Here is a 26,593-nt window from a genome sequence, read left to right as displayed (position 1 = left end):
CTCAGCAACGAAGAATTCACCCAGCTGATGTTGGAGGTGAACATGCACATATACCTTTCCTAATTGTGTCTAGCAGTTGTGGAAATGCCCGTGAGTCTTGAGTAAAATGTCATCTGCAGTTCCAAAAGATGAGGTTTCAGGTATTGCTGTATTTGACCATCAAGGAGAGCTGTCACTGGGACAAGGGACTAGGGTCCCCACGTGCTGCTTTTCACTCTTGACAGTGCCGTTGTGCCACACTGCCACAGCCTGCAAAGCTGCTCGGGGACTCCCAAGAAATGCAATCCAGGGGAGAGATTCAAATCATGGGTTACATTTTATTTTTACAAACAGAGGTGAGGAAAAGGGCACACAGCAGTTTTTCTCCTGTTCTTGGAAGGTGTTATTATTACTCAATATTTATGCAAGACTAGCGCCTAAAAAGCAACAGTGTCACGTCCCTCTGGTGCTTCGTGCTGTAGCAGCAGATAAAACCTGACAGCTCCTCTTGGTTTGATACAGTTAATACTTCCACTCTAATGATTTCAAACACTTTTTATTCTAACAGGTAGCAGGGTTATTTTGCAATTATAGTTTTTAAATTACCTTTAAATTATACCATAGGTGCTTTTAATGCTGTCTGGGATTTGAAAGGAAGTGACTCAACCGCGTTTATGTAGGTTCGAGATGAAACGCAAATGAGCTGCTAAAATGTGTTTTTCTCTCTCAGTAACAGCTAGAACCTGCTTTAACAAGGATCTTCTCCTGTACTAAACATATGGAGGTTGCATGGCCCCACAGTGTCCTTTGAGAACAAGCTTCTTATCCTCCCACAAATCATGGAAATGTGCAGGGTGATCCAGGCTCTGGTGGCAGGCAGGGAGGGATGCTGGCCAGCAGCTTGACCCACCAAGGGGTGGCATGAGGTGAGGTCGGGGCATGTTGCTGGCCCCCAGTGGCTGGTGGTCCCTTGGCTTTTGCAGTTACTTGTGATGAGACTCTCCCGGTTCAGTGTTACAAGACACTTTGCTCCCATTGCCATCTCGGTGCACAGGAATTTAATGTACATAACTCCTTCAGTCTGCACTGAAATATTTCCCTCAAATAGCAATAAATTGGCAGATGTCTTGACTAGCTGGGGCTTTGTTGATTCTACTTGTATGCCACACAATTTTAGGTTAAAACAATTGCTTTTATTTTCCCAGCTTATAAATCACCTTCTTGCTACTCTGATTTTCCATGACCTTCAAGATAACATTGGGTATTGGGATGTCCTGTTGAGCCAACTTTTCATCATTCTCTACATTTTTGCCTTTCTACTAATCTTATTTTATTAACATTTGGACAAGACTGTTTGAAGTTTTTCCCATCCTGTTATTAAAAGATAGGAAGGGTTTTTTCAAGCACTGATTCAAAAGACTCAGAGTGTAATTGACTGCAGTAATACATCAGCTTTCCTGAAAATGGCCTTTTCTTACCCCATTGAAAAGGCTGTCACAAATTACATAAGAGTAGGCATTGGGCTCTGTTTGTCCATCTAGGACTGTTGCAGTAGTGAAATCTTTGAAGAGGGATATGCTCTCTTAATGCTGGAAGGACCAGTTGCAAGTAAATAAAAATATAATTATGTATGCATACATTAACTTGATTTTACCACAAAATTCTGGTGTGAGTCACTTTGTATAATTTGCATTGGATATGAAATAAAGACTTGATTTTAAAAGAAAACCCAACAACCTTCACCATAGTAACGTGCACAATCCAGCTGCCTTCCTTGTGAAACCACTGCTCTCTTTTACGGGTTAACAGCTATCATGCTTTTTTAGAAAACAGCTTGAATGTACTACACTGAAGAAAAACATATTCTCTGCACTTAGATTAACAGAATCAAACTAACTATAGCAGCTGGAGGGTTTTCAGAGATGCTAAACACATGCTCTTCTACTGGGGTATAAGTTATTGACCTGCTTTTCAAAGGACTGTAGCACCAGCAGATTCCCATTGACTTAAATAGTTGTGGGTGCTCAGCATTCTCTGGAAAAAGGAACATATGTTTGTGTCTTTATGTAAGGCTTTGTGTTTTCCTTTTTTTTTTAAAAAAAAAAAAAAACAATTAGCATTTTCCAGTGTTCTCTGAATTCTTTCCCTTATTGAAGTCAGCAGGGGGGGAAGGATGTGCTGTGGCTCACAGGACTGACTGCTAGTCTGGCTTGGAGGCATGCCTGGGTTTGAAGTAAGGCTTTGTAATGCCACAACACCCTGATCAGGCTGCTTACAGTACACCTGTCTCCTGAACAGGTATTGCCTCTGGAATATAGTTGAACTCTGCTCTGATTCAGTCATGCTTGCAGTGCCCATACTGCTCAAGTACTGCAGGCAACACTGACTCCAGATCACCAGTTAACTGTCAGGAAGGACCCAGACCTGCTCCACTTAAGGGCATTGGGAGCTTCACCAGTGACTCCTTAATTACAATGGGAAGGTTTTAATATAGTCTCTGAGCACCTACTATTGAGGCTTAATTTTTTGGGGGGCTGCTCAGAGTAGGTTGCTTTAGATCTGGAAATCTACCTAGATTTAACTTTAAACAAGATTTAGCTCAAAACTTTGCAGCCAGACTAAAGAAGAAACTATTTTGGAAGTGAAATTGCTCCTGTGCAGAGGATGGGGATAAGGCTGACATTCCCCTTCAGTTCTAGGAGAGAAGGGGCTTACTGCAATGCGGGACCAAAGTGAGGAAGAAACTCTGCAGAAGGGTGAATTTCTCCTCGAAAGAGTAATCTAATACCATGACCTTTAAAGTAAATCACTCAATTAAAACTCAGGCTAAGGATTATTTGATCATTTGCATTGCTTTTACTTACATGAAAGCCCAGTTACATACAACGTTACATTAATACAAACTGAGATTTATGGGGTTTGCAGAGAACTACCATTTTGAGATAGGACTGCATCCTTTCATCGTCCTTTGATATTTACACAGAGCTCAAATGTTCATTTTAATAACTTCCAAGGGATCCAGTCTTAGTCATTTTGCATTATTAAAATGTGTGATTAATTTAAAAACTGAGACATGAAATGTTCCTGTGAGCCCTTTGTTGCTTCGATAGTAGGTTTTAGTAGACTACAAAGAGTGTTGTAAAAGTTAAATCAGGCTGTAAAATCAGAGAATTACTGTTCTGCAACTTGAGATAACGTTCCTACAATGTGATAACAATATGGCGCTGAAGTCAAACTGTTTTGATCAACACGTGATGAGACACCCTGTTTACACCCCTCGTTCCTATTGAAGCCCTCTCACTTGTCTGTTTTCCTTAGGCATTAGATGGCTTCATTATAGCAGTAACCACAGGTGGAAGCATCATCTACGTGTCTGACAGCATTACACCTCTTCTGGGGCATTTACCGGTGAGTAATTCTGGCATTGGCTTTTCTGCTACACATCACAGGATTGGGCCCTACATTTTTAAAAATAGATGTAAAAGGGTGGTGGTAGGGGGGTGTTTTCCTGAAAATGTGGTTGAGGAGTTTTGTCCCTGCATTATGCTGGCCACTACTGTTGATCAGCTCTGTTCTCTCTCCATCTGATTCATACCCTTCAGGTTTTTGTTGCTATGAGGCACTTTGGCTTGAATGGAAAAAGCTCTGCGTGAATACTTTGGCCAGGGGAGGGACAGGGTGACCTGCCTGATCTTTTCCATCTCTCATTTCTAAGTTAGCAGAGAATAGCACTAGTGCTGCTGACAGCCCAGTAAGGAGCTTGTTAAGGGCCTTATTCTGCTCCCAGGGAGGTAAAGGACAAAACCTCCATTGAATTCAGAGGAGTGGGAGGTAGCTGGTGGCTGCGGCTGAGTTGCCCCCACAGCTTGGCTGTGCTTTCTCAAGGGGAACACACCCTGCTGCCAGGAGGTGCTGCTGGAGCTGATGCTCGGTTCTCTGATCTGGCACGTAGGGCTTGTTTCATCTGTGGGCTGCTGGGTCTTGCTCTGGGAGACACTCCTGCGTGTGCTGGCTTGGGCTGGAGGAGCAGGTGGGAGGGACTGCTCGGAACCCTGCTCCTGTTGCTAAGGCTGCTCTAGGAGAAATGGCACAATAATTAAGGATTAATCCTCACATTCATTTTTAGTAGCTTGGTCTCAAATATATACATGCCCAGGAGAAAAAAAATAGCTGCCAAATCATTATTGTACCACCTCCCCACCATGTTCTTAGGAAAATTACAATTCCTTTTTCTCTTATTTACTTTTTCACCAAATACATGTTATGTTTTCCACCCAGACAAATGTATTTCACACACACTACCTTGCTGTAATATGAAGAAAAATTACTTTCTTCTGAGAAGAAAGGAACTTGATGAAAGGCGGCAGCTCCTGGTAAATGCAAGAATATTGCTATGCAACAACAGATTGAACTGAATCTATCTATTTCAGTTTTCTTTAATCCTCAGCAGTTGTGAAAACCAGTAGTTGACTATTTTCTGATGTTTGCCTTTACTCAAAGGCAGAGAGAGCCCTGTCCTGCATGCAATCTGTTTTGTCTTCATATGCTTACTGATTACATGATATTTTTTTTGTCTTTCATGGTCTGGGGGTTTCATCACTACCCCTTCCAAATACTGATTCTTAGTGGAGATGGTAGATCTGCTGTGGGAAAGTCTTGCTCTTCAAGAAGACACCTTTCAGACCCTGTGCCTAAAATCTTATGCCCTGGCTGCACACAGATGAATTCAGGTTCTTAATTCCCAAGTTGGACCAACAGACATTAAGTTGGTTTTCCCTCCCCACATCATGCTTTGTGTGATAATCTTTGCCCAAAACAAGGACAAGGATGATCATTTGTTTTTATTCACACAGAAGCAGCACATAGCAGCCTAAGAGCTGGAGGTTGGGCAGGGGGTCCCACAGACCTTCTCAGAGCTGATGGAGTGATAATGGTTAAAAACTGCCCCACAAGCCCATACATGCAAAGCGACTGGGTACATCCCAGAGACTGCAACTGAGTAAGCAATGAAGGCTTTTTCCTGCCCAAGGTGGGCAAATTGCTGAAGCCATGGGCAGGGGTCCAGCTGAGTATGCAGTTAGGTGCACACTGTGCATTTTAGTCGCATGCTGCCCTTTCCATATGTCTTTTTAAGTTTTAAAACTGATCAGAGTGCTATCTGGAAAATCTATGCCACTTATTTTGTTTACCTCCAGGATCTATTTGTAAGTTAAATTCAGTCACTGTTTGAGGGACAAAATGCCAATTCTTTCTCCTCTGTGATTGCAGGGAAAAAAAGACTCTGCGAATCTTCTGCTTTGAGCACTGAAGGGAAAGCAAAACTGGGTAGAACGTGGAGCAGGGCTCTCTTGAGGGCCCCTATCAAGAAATCTGATGTATTTTCTTTCATTAAAATCATGAAAGTCTCTGGTGCTGAAAACAAATATATCCAATTCTCTTTAATATAGCTTCCCTAAGTTCCATGGAGCATTTTCAAATACAAACTTCCTCTGTTGTAATTCTAAATAGTTTGTTATTACAGGATCTGGAGGTTATTGCTAGGGTTGGTTGATGTAAAGATAGGTTTAGCTCACATGGTAAGACTGACTGTAGTTGAAGTGAAGTGAACTCTTGGAAATCTGGTCACAACTCGTAGCATTTGCCAGTCAGATGGTACGCTACAACCCCGAGACTATGCAGGTCTCTGGAGGAGTGTCTTCCCTTCCCCTTCTTGCCTGCTTTGCTGAGTGAAACAGTTAAACACAGGCAGCAGTGATGACTTCCAACCTCCTGGAGAAGATGCAGCTTTCTTATGGATGTTGCCTGTCCGCAGACTCAGGCAGAAAGTGCTGCACGTGCTCATGGACTGGGAGAGTGGTGGTGTCCATCTCACCCAGCTTTAGTCCCATAGCCAAGGGTTCCACACTTGGCACCTGCCCACATGGTGGTCCAGGAGCGTTGGTGAGGAGGTGCATGTGCAAAGGCAGGACGTCCCTGGCAGGGCTGAGCTTCTCCTCGGGGTGCTCCTTCTCCCCAGGGGCTCCCCAGTGAAGCTGCTCTTCTGTGTTAAGTTAAACGTCAGGGTGGAAAAATCCAGGATATAGCACCTTATAGTGTACAAAAGTTATGCACGCTGTTTTGCTGTTACAGGGCAGCAATGGGCATCACTGCGGGATATACAGGCTGATATAGGGGCCAAATTCCAGCACTCAAGAGCAGAGCTATCTTTATTTTTTGGTTGATGGGAAAGAAGCCTAACTCATGTGCAGCCCTCCACCTTCCCATTCCGCTAGTGATCATGTTTGCTCAGTTCCCCTGCTTCTTTTTCCCTGCAGCGGGAATAAATAATCATATTTCCTCCTCACCATCCTGTCCCCGCCCCCCACCCTCCCCCAAACAAAAAGCAATGAAATGGCAAGGAAGGAGCTCCATTTTGGAGTATAGCTATTTAACTGAAACCACACAGATATTTTAGCTATGCATCGCGATTACAGAACTTGTACTCTACTTAGAATGAACCAGCATCCATGTATGCAAAGGTGTTGTTTCTTTGCCTCCCATAGCTATCGGGGTAAACACTCAGAAGTTTCTGTTAGCAGGATCCATAGATTCAAAGGTGCAGACCAGATTCCAAGCTTAGCAGGCAGCATAAACATGCATTAACGTAGTTCCTCTAACCACTCTACCCACAGTCACTGTAGTTTATCTTTTATCCGCTTTGCCTGCCTCATTCAGTAATGCTTTGTGGCTGTGTCTGCCAGCAGGGCAGAACTGCCTGCTGCAGAATAATTAGATAAAGCTGCAAATTGTTCTCCTCCAACTGATGCATCTTTGTCTGTGATGATCAAATTTTGTCCATCTCTCTGGTCACCTTTTTGCCATGGCACCAGACGTCTGCTCTTTGGGTCTGGTGCAGAATTAGCTCTGAATAGCTTGCTTGGCATTTCCTACAGCTCCAGTGAGACCATGGAACATTTGCTTCCTTCTTTCTATTTGACCTGTCAATATATTCTTAATTGACATATTGATTCAAGAACATTGTAGGGGTCTTGATACATACAAGATCCAGAAATTCTCTTCCACGCGCTGCTTTACAGGTGTGCCTAACCTTTGCAGAAGGCAAAGATTGTGAAGCACGGTAAGAAGTAGATACCTTATTGTTTTTTTCAAACTCATGTAAAAAAAAATGCCATTCCCTAACAGCAAAGAGGCAAACCAAACATTAAATTCTGGATATGGTACACGATGGGGGCAAAAACCACAAATGCCAGGACTTGCAAATCAATGAATAGCTGGTGCTCAGGGCAGGAGGTTGCTCTGAGGGGTGTGTGGAACAAAAGTGTCTTGCAACTCCAACCGTAGGTGTGGTCACAGCTATCACCTTAAACAGAAACAACACTGCAGAACTGACAATAGGTTTTGAACTGGAGCTCGGTCACAGTATGGAGACAAAAGGTAGTAGTACATCCTCAGGTCACTGAAGAAGCAATAGTGAGTTTGAGGAGTAGTTACAGCTCCCATCTAGTCCTCCTGCAGTTTCTGCTGAGTGGATGGGAGATGAAATAACCTCCATGAAACTTATGTGAAACTGGTGGATAAGTATCATTATGTACCATTTAAAGGTAGAGAGGGAATGAGAAGGAAAAATTACTTTTTTGAGATTATAACATAAGCCTTGAACAGGACTCACCACTGTGGTTTCCCATCAGGTGCTCTTTCTTCATATGCCTAAAATTGCACAAACAATGTACTGTATTTTGTGTAAATATAAATATAATGTGTGTATATGTGTGTATGTATATATATGTAAAATAAATATATGTACATTATATAAATACAATGTATGTATATATATTTTTACACATATATAAAAAAGTTCATTATATACTGTATCAGTAGGATGCATATTAATAAAGTACACACTAAAGTAAAAAATAATTTTTGAGTATTCTTCACAAAAGGAATATTCAAGTAATGAGCATATGTAATAAATACTTATAACTGAATAATCTAAAGTGATATATCATCGCATCAAGATAAGTGTATAAAGTGCAGCACTTGATGCATTTCACTACTCTAAACAGGAATTCCACACAGAACAGCAGGCATGGGTAGAAAGCAGAGGGAAACCGAAGCCCAAAATTACGCAAATACATAAATAAATGATGATGATTAATAACTTGCCAGTCATATACAGGGCTAACACATTTTCAACACAACAATACAGTCTGATAGCAGCTGCTCTGATGACACACGAAGCTGTGTCAGTGTGCCAGCTCAGCCCAAGGTAGTCTCAAGTGGGATAGATGCAAGTCAATGCCATTAGAGGGTCACTGTCTCAGGACTTCTTTTCAGATATGCTCTCTAGCATTAGGTTAGTCACCATGCTGAACACAGCAAGACCTTCCTCTTGGCAGCCTTGTGACAGATTGTCTTCTCCTCCCTGGGCGAGTCATGGCCTTTTGCACAAATCCATCTCATCTTTTCATTCCCAAATCTCAGTACCTAGATTTTGGATGGATTTCAGGTTCGTGCAGCTGACCGTGGGGCTGGAGACACTTGGGCATTCAGCCCATGGCTGCCCAGAGGGCTTGTGCTGGTGGCAACACAAAGTCCCCCTCCCAGGTGACTAACCACCACTGCTGCAAAGCGATGTGCAGACTGGGGAGTCCCCTTCTCCCTGCTCCCACCTGCCAGGATGCAGAAAGGGGGGAGCAACAGCTGCCACCCTGAGGGCACTTCCTAAGAGCTGAGGAGGTCCCCCCAGGGAGGGGCTGGACCCAGGACCAGCCCAGCTCTCAAAGCCAGCAGCTCAGGGTGACTCCCAGCCCCACTGCACCCATTAGTCAGGGCGTGCCAGGAAGAGAGCACGTTGCAATGATCCACAACAGCCCCCTGCATGGAGCTGTGAGCGGTATGGAGAGCTGGGGACCCGTTTTCCAGCTCACTCCCAAGTCCCGTCATCTAACTGTGTGGACATACCCAATGCATCTGACGGTCTCTGAGAAACGTTAGAGGAGCATCGCTGAGTGCTGAGAATTAAGCTGAGATTCGGCCCATGAAGAAGCAGTCACTTCGTCTGCCCAGTAGCGTCCCCTGTTTTAGGCTTTGTCAGGAGTCCCTGGAAATCAGTGGGAAAACTCCTGTTGACTGCCACAGGCTTCATATCTTCATTGCTGCACATCTCTGCAAGCATTGCTCATAGTTATATTTCTGTTTTTCTCAAAGGTTCTTTTTCTTTGCAGTGTGATGTCTTGGATCAGAATTTGTTAAATTTCCTCCCAGAACAAGAACATTCAGAAATTTATAAGATGTTATCTTCTTGTATGCTTATGACGGATTCTGCCTCATCGGATTACCTAAAAAGTAAGTTTTATTTTATCTTTCCCAGTAAATGAAAAATCATGGACAGGATAAAAATTTCCTCTAAGAAAGAATTTTTTATGTGATGTGCAAGATAAAACTTAGGTTCATAGCCTTATAAAAAGATCTTGCCACCTGGAATGACCCTTTGATACTATTTTTAAATGAAACTCATTGCCTTTATTTTACTAGGCTAAGACTACTTGCAGTTATGTCAATTATTAAATATCCTATCTTTTGAGACAGCTAAGGAAAATAGGTTAACCAATGGAAACTGAGAGTTTGCCTGAGACAAATCACATCTTAATTGATATTTCAGCCTGTTCAAGTAAGATGCTGTTCAGAGATAAGCTGATGTCACATATCTTTGGTTTGAAATATAGTTGAAAAGTATCTGTAAAATCACTGTAATTCTTTTTCAAATTAAATTTTGTTTTTCTTAACATTTATATATTTCTTTGAGGCATTTTACTTGCCTCAGCCTTGTTCACTCTAGGAGGTAAGGTGTAGGAAACCAGAAAACACATGATAATGTAAGATGTACAGCTGCTTAATCTACTGTATATACAAAACCTGCAGCTGATAACTAATATGCCAAAGTTAATGTAATAGATATTTTGAGGTAATTAGGCATAGTTTTCCAACACAAGATGTAGACCAGCTGTGAGTCACAAAAAGCCTAAGTAGAAAAAAAAAAGCTATAAATAAAGGACACAATTCCCTCCTTCACTACACCGATGCTATGGCAGTGTAATGCCTGTGATGAAGGTGGTGTAAGAGAAGGGCAAGTGAGTCTCGAAGGCTGTCCCTGAGCTGCAGGCAGGCCCTGAAATAGAGACAGCACTGAACAACCTGCATCCCTGCAAGGCACTTCCTTCCAGGGTCTCTGATCCTGCAAGGTCTAGCACATCAGTGTGTGGGACTCTGAAGTGGTAACAAGCTGCTCTCATGCTGCCAGTTGCAAGGTTGGGGTTGGAAGGCACCATTGGTTGTGTTTAGCTTAAATAGTATATTTATGTCTTCTTCTTCTTCTTTTAACAATCCAGCTGACAATGAACTAGAGTTTTATTGTCATCTTCTGAGAGGAAGTTTGAACCCAAAGGAATTTCCAACATATGAATACATAAAATTTGTAGGAAATTTTCGGTCTTACAGCAATGGTAAGCTTTAATTGTTGTATAAATGTTACTTTAGCTGTGTAAAATAGAATGTAAGTACTGTTCCACTGAACAAGACAGGTTTTTAACTGAAAGGACTATTTCTAATGTTACGGGGTAAATTTTGCTTCACATGGGTCTCACAGCTGATTTGCAATAGCTGGATGAATACCTATGAAGAGTGAAATTGTGTTAGTTGCTTTTGTTACTGCCCTTCACTTGTTAGCAGTGATCCTGGACTCTGGGTAAGTCTTCAAACTATGACAGGTTCAGAGGAGGCTTTGTTTGTGCTCACTTATACCGTGTTGTAAGACTCCACCTATTAGCTGAATAATAAGCTTGCTACCTTATCTGTTGGCTTACATTAAACACGAATTCTGTGCCAGAACTGATAATCTGCGAAATCTGCCCTCTCACGCTTCTCTGCAAAATTTTGGGGAAGGGTGGCAGTGCCCATGTACTTGAGAGCCTGCACCCACCGCCCCTTGCTTCAGTGAGGGGTCCCCTGCCGCTGGCACTGGGGTGGCTGAGGACACTTCCCTCCACCTCTCTATCCAGCTGCCATTTTACATTCCTTTACAGCACTGCAGAACCCAATACTCTCACTCTCAAAAAAAAAAAAAAAAAAAAAAAAAAAGGAAAGAAATACAGTCAGCATAGTCACTAATGCACCACAGTCAGTCTAGGGAAACCATCTTTCAAGGGATTAAGAGCAGATTTCCACCTCGCCTGTTCCCTAACAAACAGATTGCTGCACGGCCATTAGTGTCAGAAATGAAATACTCTTTTATTACTTTCCCTTCTCCTGCCTGCCCAAGTTTGCTTTAGTTACTTGCCTGATTGAACTCCAGAGTGGCATTTCCAAAGTTGCTGGTATTGTTCCAAATAGGTCATCCTCAGCAAAAAATTCCCCACCGTGCTTTCCAAAAACCGCATGCCACGCTGCGAAAAAAAATTGTCCCTGTCCCCATTTAACTTTCTGCTCTTGCTCCACATGACTAGAATAGAAACCGATGTGCAGGATGGAGATATGTATTTTTTGTTTGGTGCCATCTGATCTGAGGCTTTATTTGTGTAAAAAAATGTAACTGCCTGTACACTTTCTAGTTTGCATGAAGCAAAATGCGGCTGCCTGACAGACGTGCGCACCAAGCTGTTCTGTTTTCTAGAGCAGAAACCGGATTTCAGGTGCTGACTCATAAGGATACATTTCTACCAGGGGAATTTCTGATCCATTTTCTTCAAGGATTTTCAGCCTTGTATTTTTGCATGACCTTAATATTGCCCTCTTACCCATTTGGATTTCATATCCCAGCATTTGTATCATGGCTATTTTTCAGAAGAGAGATTAAACTTGCAATACAGATATCTTCCCTAGCTTAATGTATATAAACTAAATGGGAACATACTGATTTCAGAAGACACCAAATAATCTTCCAGAGACCCCAGCTTATAGCTTTCAAACAGGACCTGTGCTTTCTGCTTCAATTTTTAACTTTTTTTTTTCTTTGTGACACCTTTCTCTAAATCTTCCACTTTATTTTTTCTCTTCTACTTTCTTCCCATCTCTGCTGCAATCTGTCCCTCTGGTTGATAGGGAGGGGGTGGCCCTTGCCCCTGCTCTGTGAGATGGTGCCTCCTGGCCCCCTTCCCCTCTCCCCATTGCAGAATGTCAGCTTGACCATTCTGACCAGTTTCCCCAGTTCAGTGCAGAGGCTGGTGGGAATATTTGCATCACAAGTGCAAGATACAAGTGTCCCCAGCACTGCTCCCCCTTGCCTGGGGGTCACCTCCATGGCCCGCTCTGCTCCCTCCTCCAGCCTGGCTCTGAATCCAGCCACAAAACCACCTCCCAGCAAAGATGCAAGAAAATGCACCAGACTCGCGATGAAGCAGCAGCAGTAAACTCTGTTTGCTTGGGTGCTGATAACCATGGGTCAAGGGCAGAGTGAGCAGCTGGAGGAGGGTGAAAACCTCTGAAGCAGCTGTCGTCAGCTCCACCAGGCTTCTTGCGTCAGCCATCTGCACCCTGAGCAAGGCATAGGGACATCAGCTCGAGCGAACACTGTATGAATGCAGCCGCCCTTCAGGCAGCTTTCTAGCCCCGGGGCTGGGGGCAAGCAGCTGTGCTTTGTCGTGAGGACTTGCAGCACAGACTCCTTTGAGCATCTGATGGGTCCGGTTGGCTGGGTTCCTGCCTCTGCTTGGCCCCTCACACTCCAGGGCACCCTGCTATCGGGCGCTGTACCCCCAACCCATGCACTCCAGGGCTGTCATCTGCCAGACCTGTCAGTAATCAGCCTCTTCTTCCTCACATTAAACACCCATTCTCCATCCAGCCCCCCTCCAGGTGTGAGGCCAAGAGGGCAAGAAAGACAGCAGGGGGAAGGGTGGTGGGGGAGAGATGTATCACCCACAGGGCAGCACTCATCCTACATGCGGAGGATCAGCTGGCCCCAAATCCTGCTTTTTAGGGGTGTTTGTGGAGGAAGGAGGCTAAGCTGAGGATAAGAAAAGAGTTAGCTGAGCATACTGTGGGGCGAGAAAGACAGAAATTGCAAATTAAGCTTAATTAGCAGGAGATGTTCCTTATGAATATATTCAAGAATGCTTTTCCCTGTAGCTTTTCACAGCAGTGGAAGTGAGAGCATGTTTTTACACATGGGAGACTGATACAGGATGTTCTTCTCTAAATACAAATCTCTGCCATTCCTTTTTAGCCACCTGATGCCAAATCCTACCTTTGTTTCCTACGGTTTGCTGAGCATACTCTGAATCTGCCCTGCCTGTGCATTCCTGACCCACGGACTCCACAGCCTCTGTGGGCCAGGGAGGCTCTTTTATCCCTGGGCAGGCTGAATCCCATCAGGATCCCATCAGGATACTTAACTATTCCATTCTCATTAATGTAGGGTCATGGCAATGACGGTCCTAATGAATCTTTCTTGTTTCCTTCTCAATTAACCTTGTTCACTACTTATATAACGGTGACCCTTAGGGGAAGGGGGAAATATGTTCTGGGGTCCCAGTGACCTTATCCCCCTCCCTCCTTGCTTGTACCTTCTCCGTTAATCACATTGTGACTTATGTCTGAGAACATCATATAGGGATGGGTTTGAATGGATTGATTTGAAGGACTGATGCTTAGAAAGCCAGTTAGGGGCTTATCTGCTCTCCCTAACTTTAGTGGGAGCTCTGGGGCTTTAAAGGCCATTGTACTGAAATGCCAAGACAATTTTCTTCTGCTAAAGTAGAACAAATACCTGATATCTACCAAGGTGACTTGTCACCAGGATTGCTGTCAGGGAGCCAGACCAGACCACGCACAACCTACACTGAACCCATGATCCCAGAGGAGCAGTCACTGGCACCTTTCCCCCATCCAAGAAGGGACAGGGAGATTCACGTGCAAGCCCCAGATATTGCCCAGGAAGGTTCACATAGCTCACAGCGTGTGTTCAGTCTTTCAGAAGATCACCATCCCTAGAGCTCCTGGGTTCAGCTCTAGCTGGAGGCTATAAAGGAGCTGCACAGCTCAGTGCCAGGGTTAGCAGGAGGGTCCACACTTGGGCTGGTCCCGGGCATGGTGTGCGGGAAGCCTTACTCTGTAATCCCTGCTGCAAGGACATTTCTGCAGCTGTATCTACACCAGGGATGTGACATGACCCACCTGCACGTGAGCGAACCCCCCTCAAATTAGCTGTGCCCAAGTGAGAGTGGCCGACCAGGGAAACAGCAGTGCAAGCTGTGCGGAGTGACTGCATGAGTCACTGGCTGTGCTAAATCAAATACAAGAGATTTGATTTTCCATTTGGGAGGATTATATAATCATCGTTAATTAAGCTTCAATGAGAAAAGCAAGACTGTAACCTGAAATCAAGACTTAGTAGTCCCTCGAGAGGAGGGAAGGTGGCCCATGGGCCAGTCAGAAGAGGAGGGTGGAGTTCCCTCTTTGCTTCTATGAGAAATGCCTACCTGCTCTCAAAGCAAAAGGATTTTTAAAAATTTGTAAATAGGACCCTCTCCAATATTTTTATGTATTTCAGGTTCTGGCCCTGTAGTCCAGACTTTAACAAGAGAGATGAATATATTCAAATGTCTGAGGGAGCCGAGTGCCATGACTGTACCTGTTGACCAGTAGTACCTGAAAAAGGGCAGAGTCATGTCAGCATCACCAATGAATAGTGCAGTGGCTCCCATCCAGTTTTGCCTGAGGGCCGAGGGGAGAGACAAATAATAAAGATAACCCTCCAAAAAATCCAAGGATGTGTTTAGCTCCCACTATAAAATGTCAAATTAACAGAGAATAAATTATTTTACAAAGCTGCTTAATAGCTCACTCTGATAAGAAAAGATAAGGTGGGATGGATTTATCCCTCCTGTGAAAATTGTTTGTACGTTTGTAAACAAAAAAAGATCTCTTACAATTATATAACCAAATATTGGCTTTGGTTTCCTATTTCTGAGGTGGCATATTTGTTTAAAAACTCCTGGAAGGGACAATGCCAGAGTCCTGCTTTTCAAAGTGTTCACCAAAAGAAAAAAGGACCACTAGCATCTTTAAAGTGTCAGATCCATCCTTTCATCCAAAATGCCTGAAGTTTTCCTCTTAAAGGAGGAGATAACCACTATGTGAAAAGAATTCCTGATCAAGTCATACAATTAAATATTAGAATGGAATTTAAAATTGTGCATTTTTGTTCCCAATTACATGTAAACTCAGGAAGTATCTGTTTACTGGTTGCTAATAATAGCAGATACTCTACTGTTAGCTGATATATCTCTTAGAGATAAGAATAACCATCAAGAAAATTATTACACTGGGGAGAAAAAAAAAATATTTTCACTCCCAGAACAATTAATTCAATCTGAATTCCCTTTTAAAGGAAATAAACAGATTTATACAGAAGATACATTGATCTTGAGCCTCCACAAGCATATGCAGAAACATCTGATAACAAAAATAACTCAAACTGAAATGACTGTTTTGATCAGAACCGACAGCTGCATATTATTATTTACTATTAACAATAATGTAGAAGCTGCAGCTAGCAGTCTGCAGTGCTTATGCTGAGCTCTCTATGGGCACTTAGGAAAAAAGGCCGCATTCCTGTCCTAAAGAATTTACTTGGTGTTCATATCAACACAGGATGGTGAGGGGAGAAAGAGGAGGAGGAAGGAGGAGAGAGTAGATCAAAGCAGACAAGTGATGTATGGAGACCATCACTGTTACTCATCCAAAGCTACTGAGTGCAGTCTGGCTTGCCACTAGCACTTTAGATTCCTTCATTATATATATTAATGGCTGTTTATCTGTGGCCTGAATTTATTTATATGAAACAATCTTGATTTTATTCTGGTCTGTTTGGCTTGTATTTTTGGAAATCAGTTCAGTTTGTTTGACAGTCACAAACTGGTTCTTTAAACATTAACATCTACTGACAAAATAGGAAGGAGGGATTTATTCTTTCAAATGGCATAAATGAGAGGTTTGCTGTTATAGAAAGAATATGTTTTAAACATCCAAAGTTAAGATAAGGTGACCAAGCAACTGACTGCTGTACTATTATTAACTGAATAATGTGGAATCTGGGGTTTTTCAACATGTTTTCATTCATTTCATATGGCATGATTTGTATCCTTAAGGATAAAAATCTTTTTGTGCATGGTAGTTAAGGGCTCTGTTCCTTATATATATTAGTTATTTTTAACATCTTGTCCTTAGTGCCCTGGTCCTTTTCATAAAAAAACCAAAACCAAACAAACAAAAACCCCTGCATATAGGCAAATCAGTTTATTTCTGTCTTCTTATATGATATTCACAGGTCATTTAATACTTCTATGAAATAATTTTGTGGTAGCTCTAGGAACAGCAGATCAGATAGGTCACTGCAGAAACTGTTAAAACTCATCCTAAGGAGCATCAGCTAACTGATATATATGAGATAACTGTTTCACCTTTCTGATTATGTATTTAGCTTTGTCACACTGCTTTCTAATTCCCTACTCAGGATATATTGTCTAGATAATATAATTGTGACGCACACATGCCCTCATTTACCTGAGCATATCTGTTTATAGCCAGCTTAATATTTTCATCAGGTGACTTCTGACAAAAGTACTCCTAGACCTGTATTTGACTTATAAATGTTAATATCATCATAGCCTCAGATGTCATCCAATATTTTCTGTTCCACTATTTTTCTGTGATGTTCTCAGAAAGATTGCTGATGAACTTTGCTGCTTCAAGATGTTGTGTGTTTCTTTCAAAGAGACTTTGAGAATTATAAAGTATGAATTTTAAGAAGGCGTGCTTAAAAGATTATGCCAGGATTTTTTAAAAATTAATTTAATGACCCCTTTACCCCTTTTTAAGTACGCTTCAAAATTTATCAACAAAAAAAAGCTGAAATTTGGTGACCAGCTGCAAGACCAGAGCAAAACAGGCTGTGCGGATAGAGCTGTGGAAAGAACAGATATCAACAAAATAAGTCAGGCAGCAAAGTAATTCAGAAACAAGTATGGGGTTTTTTTCTTTCAGTTATTGTAGTTGTAATTTTGAGATGCAAATTTACATTTCAAGGTGGTGGCTACCTGCCTGCATCGTCAAGGCTTTTAATGCTTTGGGCTGTGTCAAAGGCAGCTGAGTATGGAGATGGCACAGTAGCTGTTCAAAGACCGGGTAACTCTCAGCCTGGACAGCTCTATCTCATCTCCTTGGATTTATTCATTCACTGCTGCTAAATTAAACATTTCCCAAGTGTTGTGATGAAAACCCGAAGTTACTACATAGCTGTACTATATACTATACTATACTGTACTATACTATAATATAATATACTATACTATAATTATTACCCTTTTGGTAGTGCATTTACCTCTTGGAAGTATCATCCTATTTTGAAAATGCCACATTCAGGGATGTATTCTGCTCTCTTCTGGGAATACGTCTCAGGCTCATGGCTGTTTACATCAAGCAGCTGATGTGAAAAAGCCATCCACTCTCTTTGGTGCGACTCAGTCTCCACGGAACATTTCTTCTACTACTGGTGTCATTTGCAAGCCCATGGGTTCACTAACCAGATTAATTTGTCATACCTGTACTTTGGAGGCTGAATGTGCTTATCTTACTTCCATATCTTAGAGCCCAGCCTGCAAACATTTGCTGCTGAACTTGGCTGTTAGAGACAAATGCCCCCATTGACTTCAAATGTGACAACGTATTCCATAGTAAGCTTGGAAGTAACTTTTTAAAATCTCTTCAATGTGGTTTTATAGCAATCCCATTCATTTTTAAACAGGACTGACTACAGAAATCAATAGACTTGCACAAAATAATCGTATCAGAGAAGAACCAATAACTCTTCACTCAGGCTTCTCCTGTTTCCTGTAGCTCCTAACTCTTTCTTCTTTTTTTCCACCTCTTATATTAATAATCCCATAGAAGCATTCATATATGCACATAACCCCAGGAGCAGAACGGGAATACATATTGCTCAGAAGTCCCCAGAGCACGTGTGCTTTGCTGGTGAAAGGAGGAGAATTTTGCCCATATTTTTAATCTTAATATCTAGTCAGCCATGCCCTCCAGACTCAGATGCAAGAGAGGGCTGTAATCTCCGTGGATGCTCACATCTCTGCTGCCTTCACAGATCAGGAATCTTTCTTCCCCTTTTTGGCACAATACATATTGTGCTCATGGTGGCCTAAACCAGTTAATCACAGGTGTGAATTCTCCTCAGAGTACTTATTCTTCTATCTTATACCCTGTTATTAGCTATGTATTGTTGTTCTAAGGCTTTTAATAGGCTGAACTGGGTTCCAAAAGCACATGTGGCAAGTTAAGGCTTCTGTCTCTATGATTTATGCTAGCAAACTAAAGTCCAGTGCAGAAGCACCCCAGAATAAAAGTTGCTAGTGATCTTCTCCTTTAATAGACACAAAAATCTTCATTTTCACAGGAATGGACCTGCTTATCCTTGCTTTGTCCTAGGCAGGAGACAAACTGTAGGAAACTTCATGAAATTGGATATAGGGGCCTAGTAGTAAGGAAAGATAGTTTCATGTGAGCATCGATCCCTATTAGCATTAGATTAACGCATATTGGTAAACTCTAGCTGCTAGATGGGACCTTCTCTGCCCCCATGGGAGGCAGTCGGATGGGCAGGGCAAGAGCCCATGGGGTCAGCCCTGTTCCCACCGCAGCTTAGCACACAGGTTTTTTTCACTGCTGTCTGAGCAGGATTGCCATCCCTGAACAGCTTGAATTTGGATGAAGAATTTGCATTATGTCACTCTAACATGGGGCTGTTGGCTAGCTTAAGGCAACGCGTTCTTTTGGCAAAACATCTTTATGGCAGGAGGTGCTGGTGGGCCCTCTAAGCAACACAAAAGCCATGCGTTCAGGAAAGACACAGATAAACCATATGCAAAATCCATAGCCTCATTGCATCCAGCTTTTCCTTCTGCCCAGGAGACAGCAGGCCGTCTGCAGACCCCCCAGAAATGCCCAGCTCTGGAAGCCAGTGCCGTACACAGGGTCGTCTTTGCTCTTCTTTAAAACAAGGAGATCTTGAGCATGCTGGGGACGGGTCTCTTTAGATGCAGAAGGGGAAGGCACATGTCAGCAGCTGAGAATCACAAGCAGTCTCTTGCTAGCTCGATGAAGCCTCACTGGCTGTGGGCCCCAGTGTTTTGCCACTGATGACTTGACAAACTCTCTTCAGCTACCTCCTGTGCCAAGGCTTTTTTTCACTGCCTTTAGAAGTTAGCAGGCTACGTTTGCTGCAGTAGATATTTTTTTCTTGTAAGTGGTGAAAAAGAGCAACTGGATGTGTGGGGTTTCTTTCCAGAGAGCTGGTTTATGCTCTGTAATAACGTTTGGCCTTATTTTTATCAGGATTAACCTGTAAGATTCATACTTGAAGTTAAGCTCTGATGTCTTTCTGCCTAACATGACTGACTTGGATTTAAATATATGCATATCAGCTTTAAAAGCTTTTAGAGCACTTCTCTGCATAAAATCAGTATTACTACGCTTCAAGTGTGCAAAATATTCAGGGACAGCAAATCTCAAATGAGGCATGACTCTGGGTCTCATTTTTTTTCCCTACCTAGTGCCTAACTCCACTTGCAATGGCTTTGATGAGGCTGTCCCAAGGGCTTACAGAACTTCCCCAGGAAAGCAGGTCTGCTTCGTTGCGACTGTTCGTTTGGCAACACCTCAGTTTTTAAAGGTAAGCGCATACCCTGGTTTCCATCCATTCAGAACTTCTCAAAACACTTTCAGATGGGGTGACATGCAAAGTTCTTAGTTTTGCTAATTGAATGGATTACAGATACCACATTTCATGCACAAAAATACAGTGAAGAGGATTATCCGTGTGAGCCAGGATCTGCAGAAGAAGTGTCACGTCTGCCCGCCTTGCACGGGAAATGTAAACCCTTCTTGCATTAGGAATTGCAAAGTCACTTTGAAATTTGGTTCTTCATTGCTGCTTTCTCTTCCTGTGATAGGACAGCATAGTGATGGCCACCAATGCTTTCCTTTGTGACCCTTGGTGTCTTCGGGTGACTGCTGATAGTGTTCTTCCTCCTAAACCCTGGTAGTAAGATAGTTCCTTCTGGAAATAAGGATAGACCACCCAACCTGGTTTGTGCCTGACACTGTGGTTCCCTAATTTACAAATGTGAGCTAATGTTCCCTAATTTACAAATGGGACATCAGGTGTCCCATCCTCAGGGGTTAAGAGATTAAAAAGTGCAATTGAGACCTAGCCAGTATGAAATCACTGCTCCCTTGACCTGGCTCCATTACTGCTCAGGGACCAGCAGAGCACTCTCAGCTGATTCACAGCCCTGGCAGCAAGTAGAGTCCCTTCTGGGTAAGTGAGGACACTTCCCATAAATCTTAACCATAGTAATCATATTAGCAGTAGGGGCTGGAGTCAAGGTTCTCCAGGAACCCCAAAAGCAAATTCCCTTGTCTTTGGGTAGCTAACATCGCAAAATAAACAGAGAAACTAAATGGGCTGCATGTGGCAACGAGCTGCCTGGTGCTAGGGCGAAAGCAGCTGCCGAACAACCCAGAGAAAATGTTAGCTGCCATGAAATCCTAGACACTGATCTCTTCAGTTCACCTGGACAACTCATTTAACCTCCGGTCTTGACTTCCTCCTCTAAAATGAAGGCAAAAATATTTACTTGACTGGCTACGGAAGGCAGAATCGGCATTTTGGATGTACACAGCAATGTTGCATATTGGACCTTGGATTTTAGGGTATGTTCTTGCATCAGTGTGGATTTTGGTGTAAACTGGTGGGGAGTGGGAGAGGAATTTAAGGTATGTGTGAAGACTTCAACTGCTATACAGACTGCAACTTTAATCAACTTTGTGAGTATTGATATGCATCAGAGAAATTCTTCATGGCAGCACATCTCAGTTTGTTCTCTGGTCCCAAGAAGGTTTAAAACATTGATGGCATAAAAGACTTCTCTCCCTGAGAGTGGCAGCAGAGAGAGAAGAGGCAGAGGAGATGATGAGAGGGTGTCACTTGCACAGGCAGATGTGGCACCAGGGAGCAGGGGGACAGCAGCACTGGGGGCCAGCAGGCAGGCTGTCCTTACCAGTGACAAGGGAGACCCTCCTGTGGGAGACATGGGAGACACAGTAACCCTGAATGCCACCAGATTCTGAGCCCTGATGCTGGCAAGTCCCATACAGAGGTCTCCAGGCTGACAGCTTGTGGAGCTGGCGTTGCCCCTTCAGACCACCAGTGGAAGAGGAGAGGTTGGCAGAAGGGAGCTGTGAGTGGGCTGGGAGCGGGTCGTGGGACACGTAGCCAGGCCCAGCCCACGCATGAGCATACACTGCAGTGCCATCCTTCCTCCTCTTCCCACCTCTACCCAACAACTAATTCCTGCCAACTACATCCTGATCCCCATCCCTCAGAGTCAAGGATGTCCTGCCTCACAGACAGCCCTGTGCCCTACTTCCTGTAGTTGACTTATTAATTATCATAGGTTCATAGAATCATAGAATGGTTTGGGTTGGAAAGGACCTTAAAGATCATCGAGTTCCAACCCCCCTGCCATGGGCAGGGACACCCTCCACTAGCCCAGGTCGCTCAAAGCCTCATCCAGCCTGGCCTTGAACACCTCCAGGGATGGGGCATCCACAGCTTCTCTGGGCAACCTGTTCCAGTGTCTCACCACCCTCACAGTGAAAAATTTCTTCCTAATGTCTAGTCTAAATCTACCCTCTTTCAGCTTAAAACTGTTACCCCTTGTCCTATCACTACATTCCCTGATAAAGAGTGCCTCCCCATCTCTCCTGTAGGCCGCCTTTAAGTACTGATAGGCTGCTATAAGGACCCCTGGAGCCTTCTCTTCTCCAGGCTGAACAACCCCAACTCTCTCAGCCTCTCCTCATACGGGACGTACCCCAGACCTCTGACAATCTTCATGGCCCTCCTCTGAACCATTCCAACAGGTCCATGTTCTTCCTGTGCTGGGGACTCCTGAGCTGGATGCAGTATTCCAGGTCGTCATTCTCACAAGCACTGAGGGCTGCTGTGAGTCTTAAAAGCCAGCTTCTTCACTGCAGGAGTGAAGCACAGGGCAAACCCACTGCCTTTCACTGGCCTGACCAGCCCGTGCAGGCTACCAGCCTGAAAAGGCATTTCCCCCTCCGCAGCACATAGTGCTCCCAGCTATTGAGTGAGAGCTCTTAAGTCCGTGTACATCACAAGTTCTTCTCCCCAACTCCCGCAAAAATGTTGCCCTTGATTAATACAATAGATTACTCTCTGGAACGGCCAGAAAATGTGTGAATCCTCTGTTTTCTCCTCTTATGCACCATGTGTTTATAGCTAACAAGAGCTAGATGAAGCAGAGGGGTGAACCTGCAACTCTCAGTAAGTCAGTTTTCTTCACCATACAGGAGATGTGCATCGTGGAAGAACCTCTGGAGGAATTCACATCAAGACACAGTCTGGAATGGAAATTTTTATTCCTAGATCACAGGTTGGTGACAAGAAAAGCACTCCTGGTTGTGTTCGGTGCTTGCCTACTGCTATTTTCATCAGTGCAATTCTCTCAAACAGTGTTGCATTTCACATCTAAAGAGGAGGGCAACCATTGAAATTACTACAGAAGATATTTACTATTTTACTCTGCATTTATTTTTATCAGCCTTTTAAAACAAAACTTCTCTGTTTCTCAGGCCAAATTTGTGATTAGCATGTTCTTGTTTGCTTTAAAAATATCAATGGACCAAAGTCTGTCACATGGAAAAATAATCTAATTATTATATAGCTGCGGAAATCATTCTTTCCAAATCCAGCCATTGATTGTGTGCAATTCCCACTGAGTTACGGAGGGAAAGTCTGTGCTGGCCTGAGGCAACTATGCTGGCAAAGGTATTAAGCAACTGCCTCGGCACACCATGGATGAGCTCTGAAGACACCCAGAGGGAAGCAGCACAGATGATCTCCCCTCCTACCCCCCTAGTCCTGGCAGATTATGGCTTCCTATCACCTCGCCACATATTTTTCCCCATGCAGGGACTGCGGGAGCCACAGCAGAGCCCCTGACCAAGGAACAGCCAGGGAATGGCTCCCTCACAGCAAGTTCTTGTGTGAAGGTCTCTAAGAAGCTGAATTGCTTTCCACAACCCCATTTTCCCCGGAAAGATGGGGTTGTCATCGCCTTGTCCTGGGGGGAAGGTGCCATGCCCAGCCAGGCATCCCAGGCAGAAGGCAGGGGAAAGTCAGGATCCAGTCCCCTGGGGTGGGTGACTGTAGACTGCAGAGCGAGAGCTTTTTACATATCCATGTCAACATGCAGAGCTGTTGTTGCTTTTGTGGTTTATGAATTCACTCATATTGTGCCTAACTGCAGAGCACCGCCGATTATAGGATACTTGCCTTTTGAAGTGCTGGGTACTTCTGGCTATGACTATTACCATATAGATGACCTAGAGCTGCTAGCAAGGTGCCATGAACACTGTAAGTATCACATAGCCCAGGCTCCTGTGGAGTCACTGGGACACCTCGTTTCAGTGAAATGTAGTTTCAGTTAAAATTGGTTTAAACTTGGAAGGTGAGGTTTGACCCTTGCCTCGTGCCTGTTATAGTAGATTGGGGGCACCACAGATGATCAGTGTCTGGGCCAGACTCATCAAGCTCTGAAAAATACTATTTACCTTCTGTGTCCTCAGAAGCAGTCAGTGAGACTCACTGAATGGATAAAATACACCAGATTAGACACCTGCTCTACTAGTAAAGAATATACAGGAATAGTTCAAGCAATCTCAGAGGAGATCCTATTTTGTAAAATTCTGGTGGATTATTTACCCTAATGTTGTTCATAATGTATTTGGGATTACCAGTGACTATTTAAATATAGTCTATTAAGATTTAATTGAAAACCTCTTTCACTAAGTAAAGAAAATGAGGCAATGCTTTTCAAATATTTGCTTACAGAACCAGCTGGAATATCTTATTTTACCACCTCTGGGTGTCCTGAAAACATCCTGTCAAAATTAGTTTTTATATGTTGACATTAAAATATAGAAAGGCTAAATATGTGTATATTTGGGAACCCCTTGAAATCAATGAGGGAAAAAAAAGCAGAGATTAATTTTGTTGGTGAATCTTTAAAACCTTTAGTACACCCCAGTTTACTGCACTTTGAATTCTTGTCAGTCTGGGAATTTTCTTACCGTTTCAAATTATTTTTGTCTTTGCACAATGTTATCTCCTAGACTCACTTCATTCTGCAGAGAATACTCATCTTTTCCAGCATTTTTATCCTGTACTTTTCTGCTATAGAACTTAAGATGATCACTCTTAGAAATTAATCCCAGATGCCTAATTAAGCAGTATGTGATCAGCACATAAACCAGGGTAAGATCTATGTTTAAGTTGTAGCAGACATTAATGCATTAGTGTCCAAAGTCAAGGTTAATTGTACTGTGTAGGAATGTACTGTTCAAAGTGTCAGAAAAAGATACCTACTGATCTTTATGATATTATATGCTCTATCATACAACTGAGAGGACCACTCACTCAAAAGGTGCTCAGCCTCCCGTCTCCCTTGGGAATCGATGGGGCCAAAGATATTGTTGTCACTCTTTTCACATTTAATGTAATTTTCACATTGGAAATTGTGCTACAAACTGTGTGTGTATTTTCTGCTGACAGTGATGCAGTTTGGCAAGGGGAAGTCATGCTGCTATCGGTTTCTGACCAAAGGACAGCAGTGGATCTGGCTCCAGACCCATTACTATATCACCTACCACCAGTGGAACTCCAAGCCAGAGTTCATTGTGTGCACACACATGGTGGTAAGGTATGGAAAATCACATCAACCGGCGGGGATGTTAAGGACAGTAAATTAAGGGCATCCTCCTGACTGCCAACATTTTCTCTTAAAAACATAATGTCTTTTACATAACAAAAAATTGAGCCTGAACTCTCTGAAGGGAATATGTTTATTATAGAAAAAATGATCAGACTAAACCTTTCTTTATGCTGAGCTTGATATGTCAATCATGAGTTTAGGGGCAGATTAACTATTGCATTTTTCCATTTTGTGCAAGAAGAGAGAACAGATAGAACCCTTAACTATTCACTTCCTCTAAATCCTTACGTTGTTTTTGATGAGATGTGTGGAAGCTTTCCAGTGAAGTCATAAAGTGGTTGTAGGATGCGAACTTGACCTTTATATATACTTCTTTAATACACTTCTTGATTTCAAGAAGATAGGAACAGCGCAAAAACTTAAAACAGTCTCTCAAATGTTATTCAGTAGCATTTGAATTAAGTGATTTTTCAGCTTTTCATTTAACCTGTAAAATGTTACAATAATTTGTGCCTCCACTTGCTTAAGGCACATTTTATGAAATATAGCAATACCATGTTGATACATAGAATTATATTTTCCATTCAGTTATGCAGATGTTCGGGTGGAGAGGAGACAGGAGATGGGTTTGGAAGAAGTGTCCTCAGAAGTTGTGTCCTCAGCACTAAAGGTACAATGAGAAAGTTTTTTTTTCATTAATATATGTAGCAATCACAACTTGTTTCTATGTTAACATCACTGAAGACTCCAGCATTGTCTTTCTGCATGGATTCCCTCAACTTCAGAATTCATTGCTCACTTGAATAATTTTAAAGTAAATTGGATAAGCTTATGAAAGGATAAACCTGGAGATCAGTAGCAGCAACAAATTAAGTGGGCAATGTGAGATATCTCCACCTTTTCTTGGCAAGATACTACACTTTAAAGATTCATGTGGACATATTCTGGCAACCAGCCTTCTTGGCTACATCTCAGTCATCTGCTGAGGGAAGAAAGAGAAGCTCCTCCTCAGTACATGGCTGAGTGTCTCACAGAGGTTGCAGTTGCTGAACTGCAAAATCCAAAGATTCAGGAAAACATCTGAAGGCACAAAATTACTATTGCAGTAGCTTGCTATTTATTTCCAACTCGGTGACAGCTCTTCGTAAAATGCATTAATTAGATGCTATCTGGAAAGGACATTGACACCTGTGCTCAGATCTTCTGCTGGTCTACCTGGGATTAGTTCTGCTCAAGTCATTTAGGCCAGACAAAGAACTGGGTGCGCAGCCATTAGTAGATGTTTTTACACTGACAGATGCAATAGCTATTCCCTTTTTTTGGCTTGTTTTAGGACAGTGGTGCCAGGTTGGATCCTGAACAGCACTTTAATGCACTTGATATTGGTGCTTCAATCCTCAGCGCTAGTCGGACACCCTCAGTATCATCCAGGAGCTCACCAAAATCTTCCCACACACCCAAGTCAGACCCAGCATGTGAGTGGCATTCCTAGGTTACTGCATTATTTTAAAATTAGCCAAGTTACAGAATTTGTGCCAATATACCACAGCTGCTAATTTAACAGCTATTTATGAGGTATGGACAATATGTGTTTGTCACTGGCAATGAAATGCATAATCTGTTACATGTACAAGAGGGAAGGTTCTACTGCAACCACCCATACATTGGAAAAAGACTAGCAGGACTAGCCATGAGTCCTGCTGTTTCAATCTGTTATGAAAATGAGTACTTCTGTCTTCAGATTTGAGGGC

The 26,593-nt window shown here is 42.9% G+C and overlaps 1 protein-coding gene across 1 annotated transcript in view; it reads left to right on the top strand.

Annotated features, from left to right (window-relative positions):
- LOC104463582 (neuronal PAS domain-containing protein 2-like) overlaps positions 1-26,593 on the top strand; it is a gene marked incomplete at its 3' end in the record, with an annotated part of 48,398 nt that overhangs the window by 8,650 nt on the left and 13,155 nt on the right. The window contains 10 exon segments of the mRNA XM_010075966.1: positions 1-36; positions 3,298-3,387; positions 9,204-9,324; positions 10,368-10,481; positions 19,596-19,714; positions 22,420-22,502; positions 23,379-23,485; positions 24,683-24,830; positions 25,431-25,512; positions 26,176-26,317. The exon segment at positions 1-36 is cut by the window's left edge and continues 20 nt beyond it. Of these exon segments, the coding sequence (XP_010074268.1) occupies positions 1-36; positions 3,298-3,387; positions 9,204-9,324; positions 10,368-10,481; positions 19,596-19,714; positions 22,420-22,502; positions 23,379-23,485; positions 24,683-24,830; positions 25,431-25,512; positions 26,176-26,317 (1,042 nt within the window).

This window comes from Pterocles gutturalis, unplaced genomic scaffold (assembly GCF_000699245.1).
Source record: "Pterocles gutturalis isolate BGI_N339 unplaced genomic scaffold, ASM69924v1 scaffold6253, whole genome shotgun sequence".
NCBI lineage: Eukaryota > Metazoa > Chordata > Aves > Pterocliformes > Pteroclidae > Pterocles > Pterocles gutturalis.
This window is presented reverse-complemented; position numbering and strand designations above follow the sequence as displayed.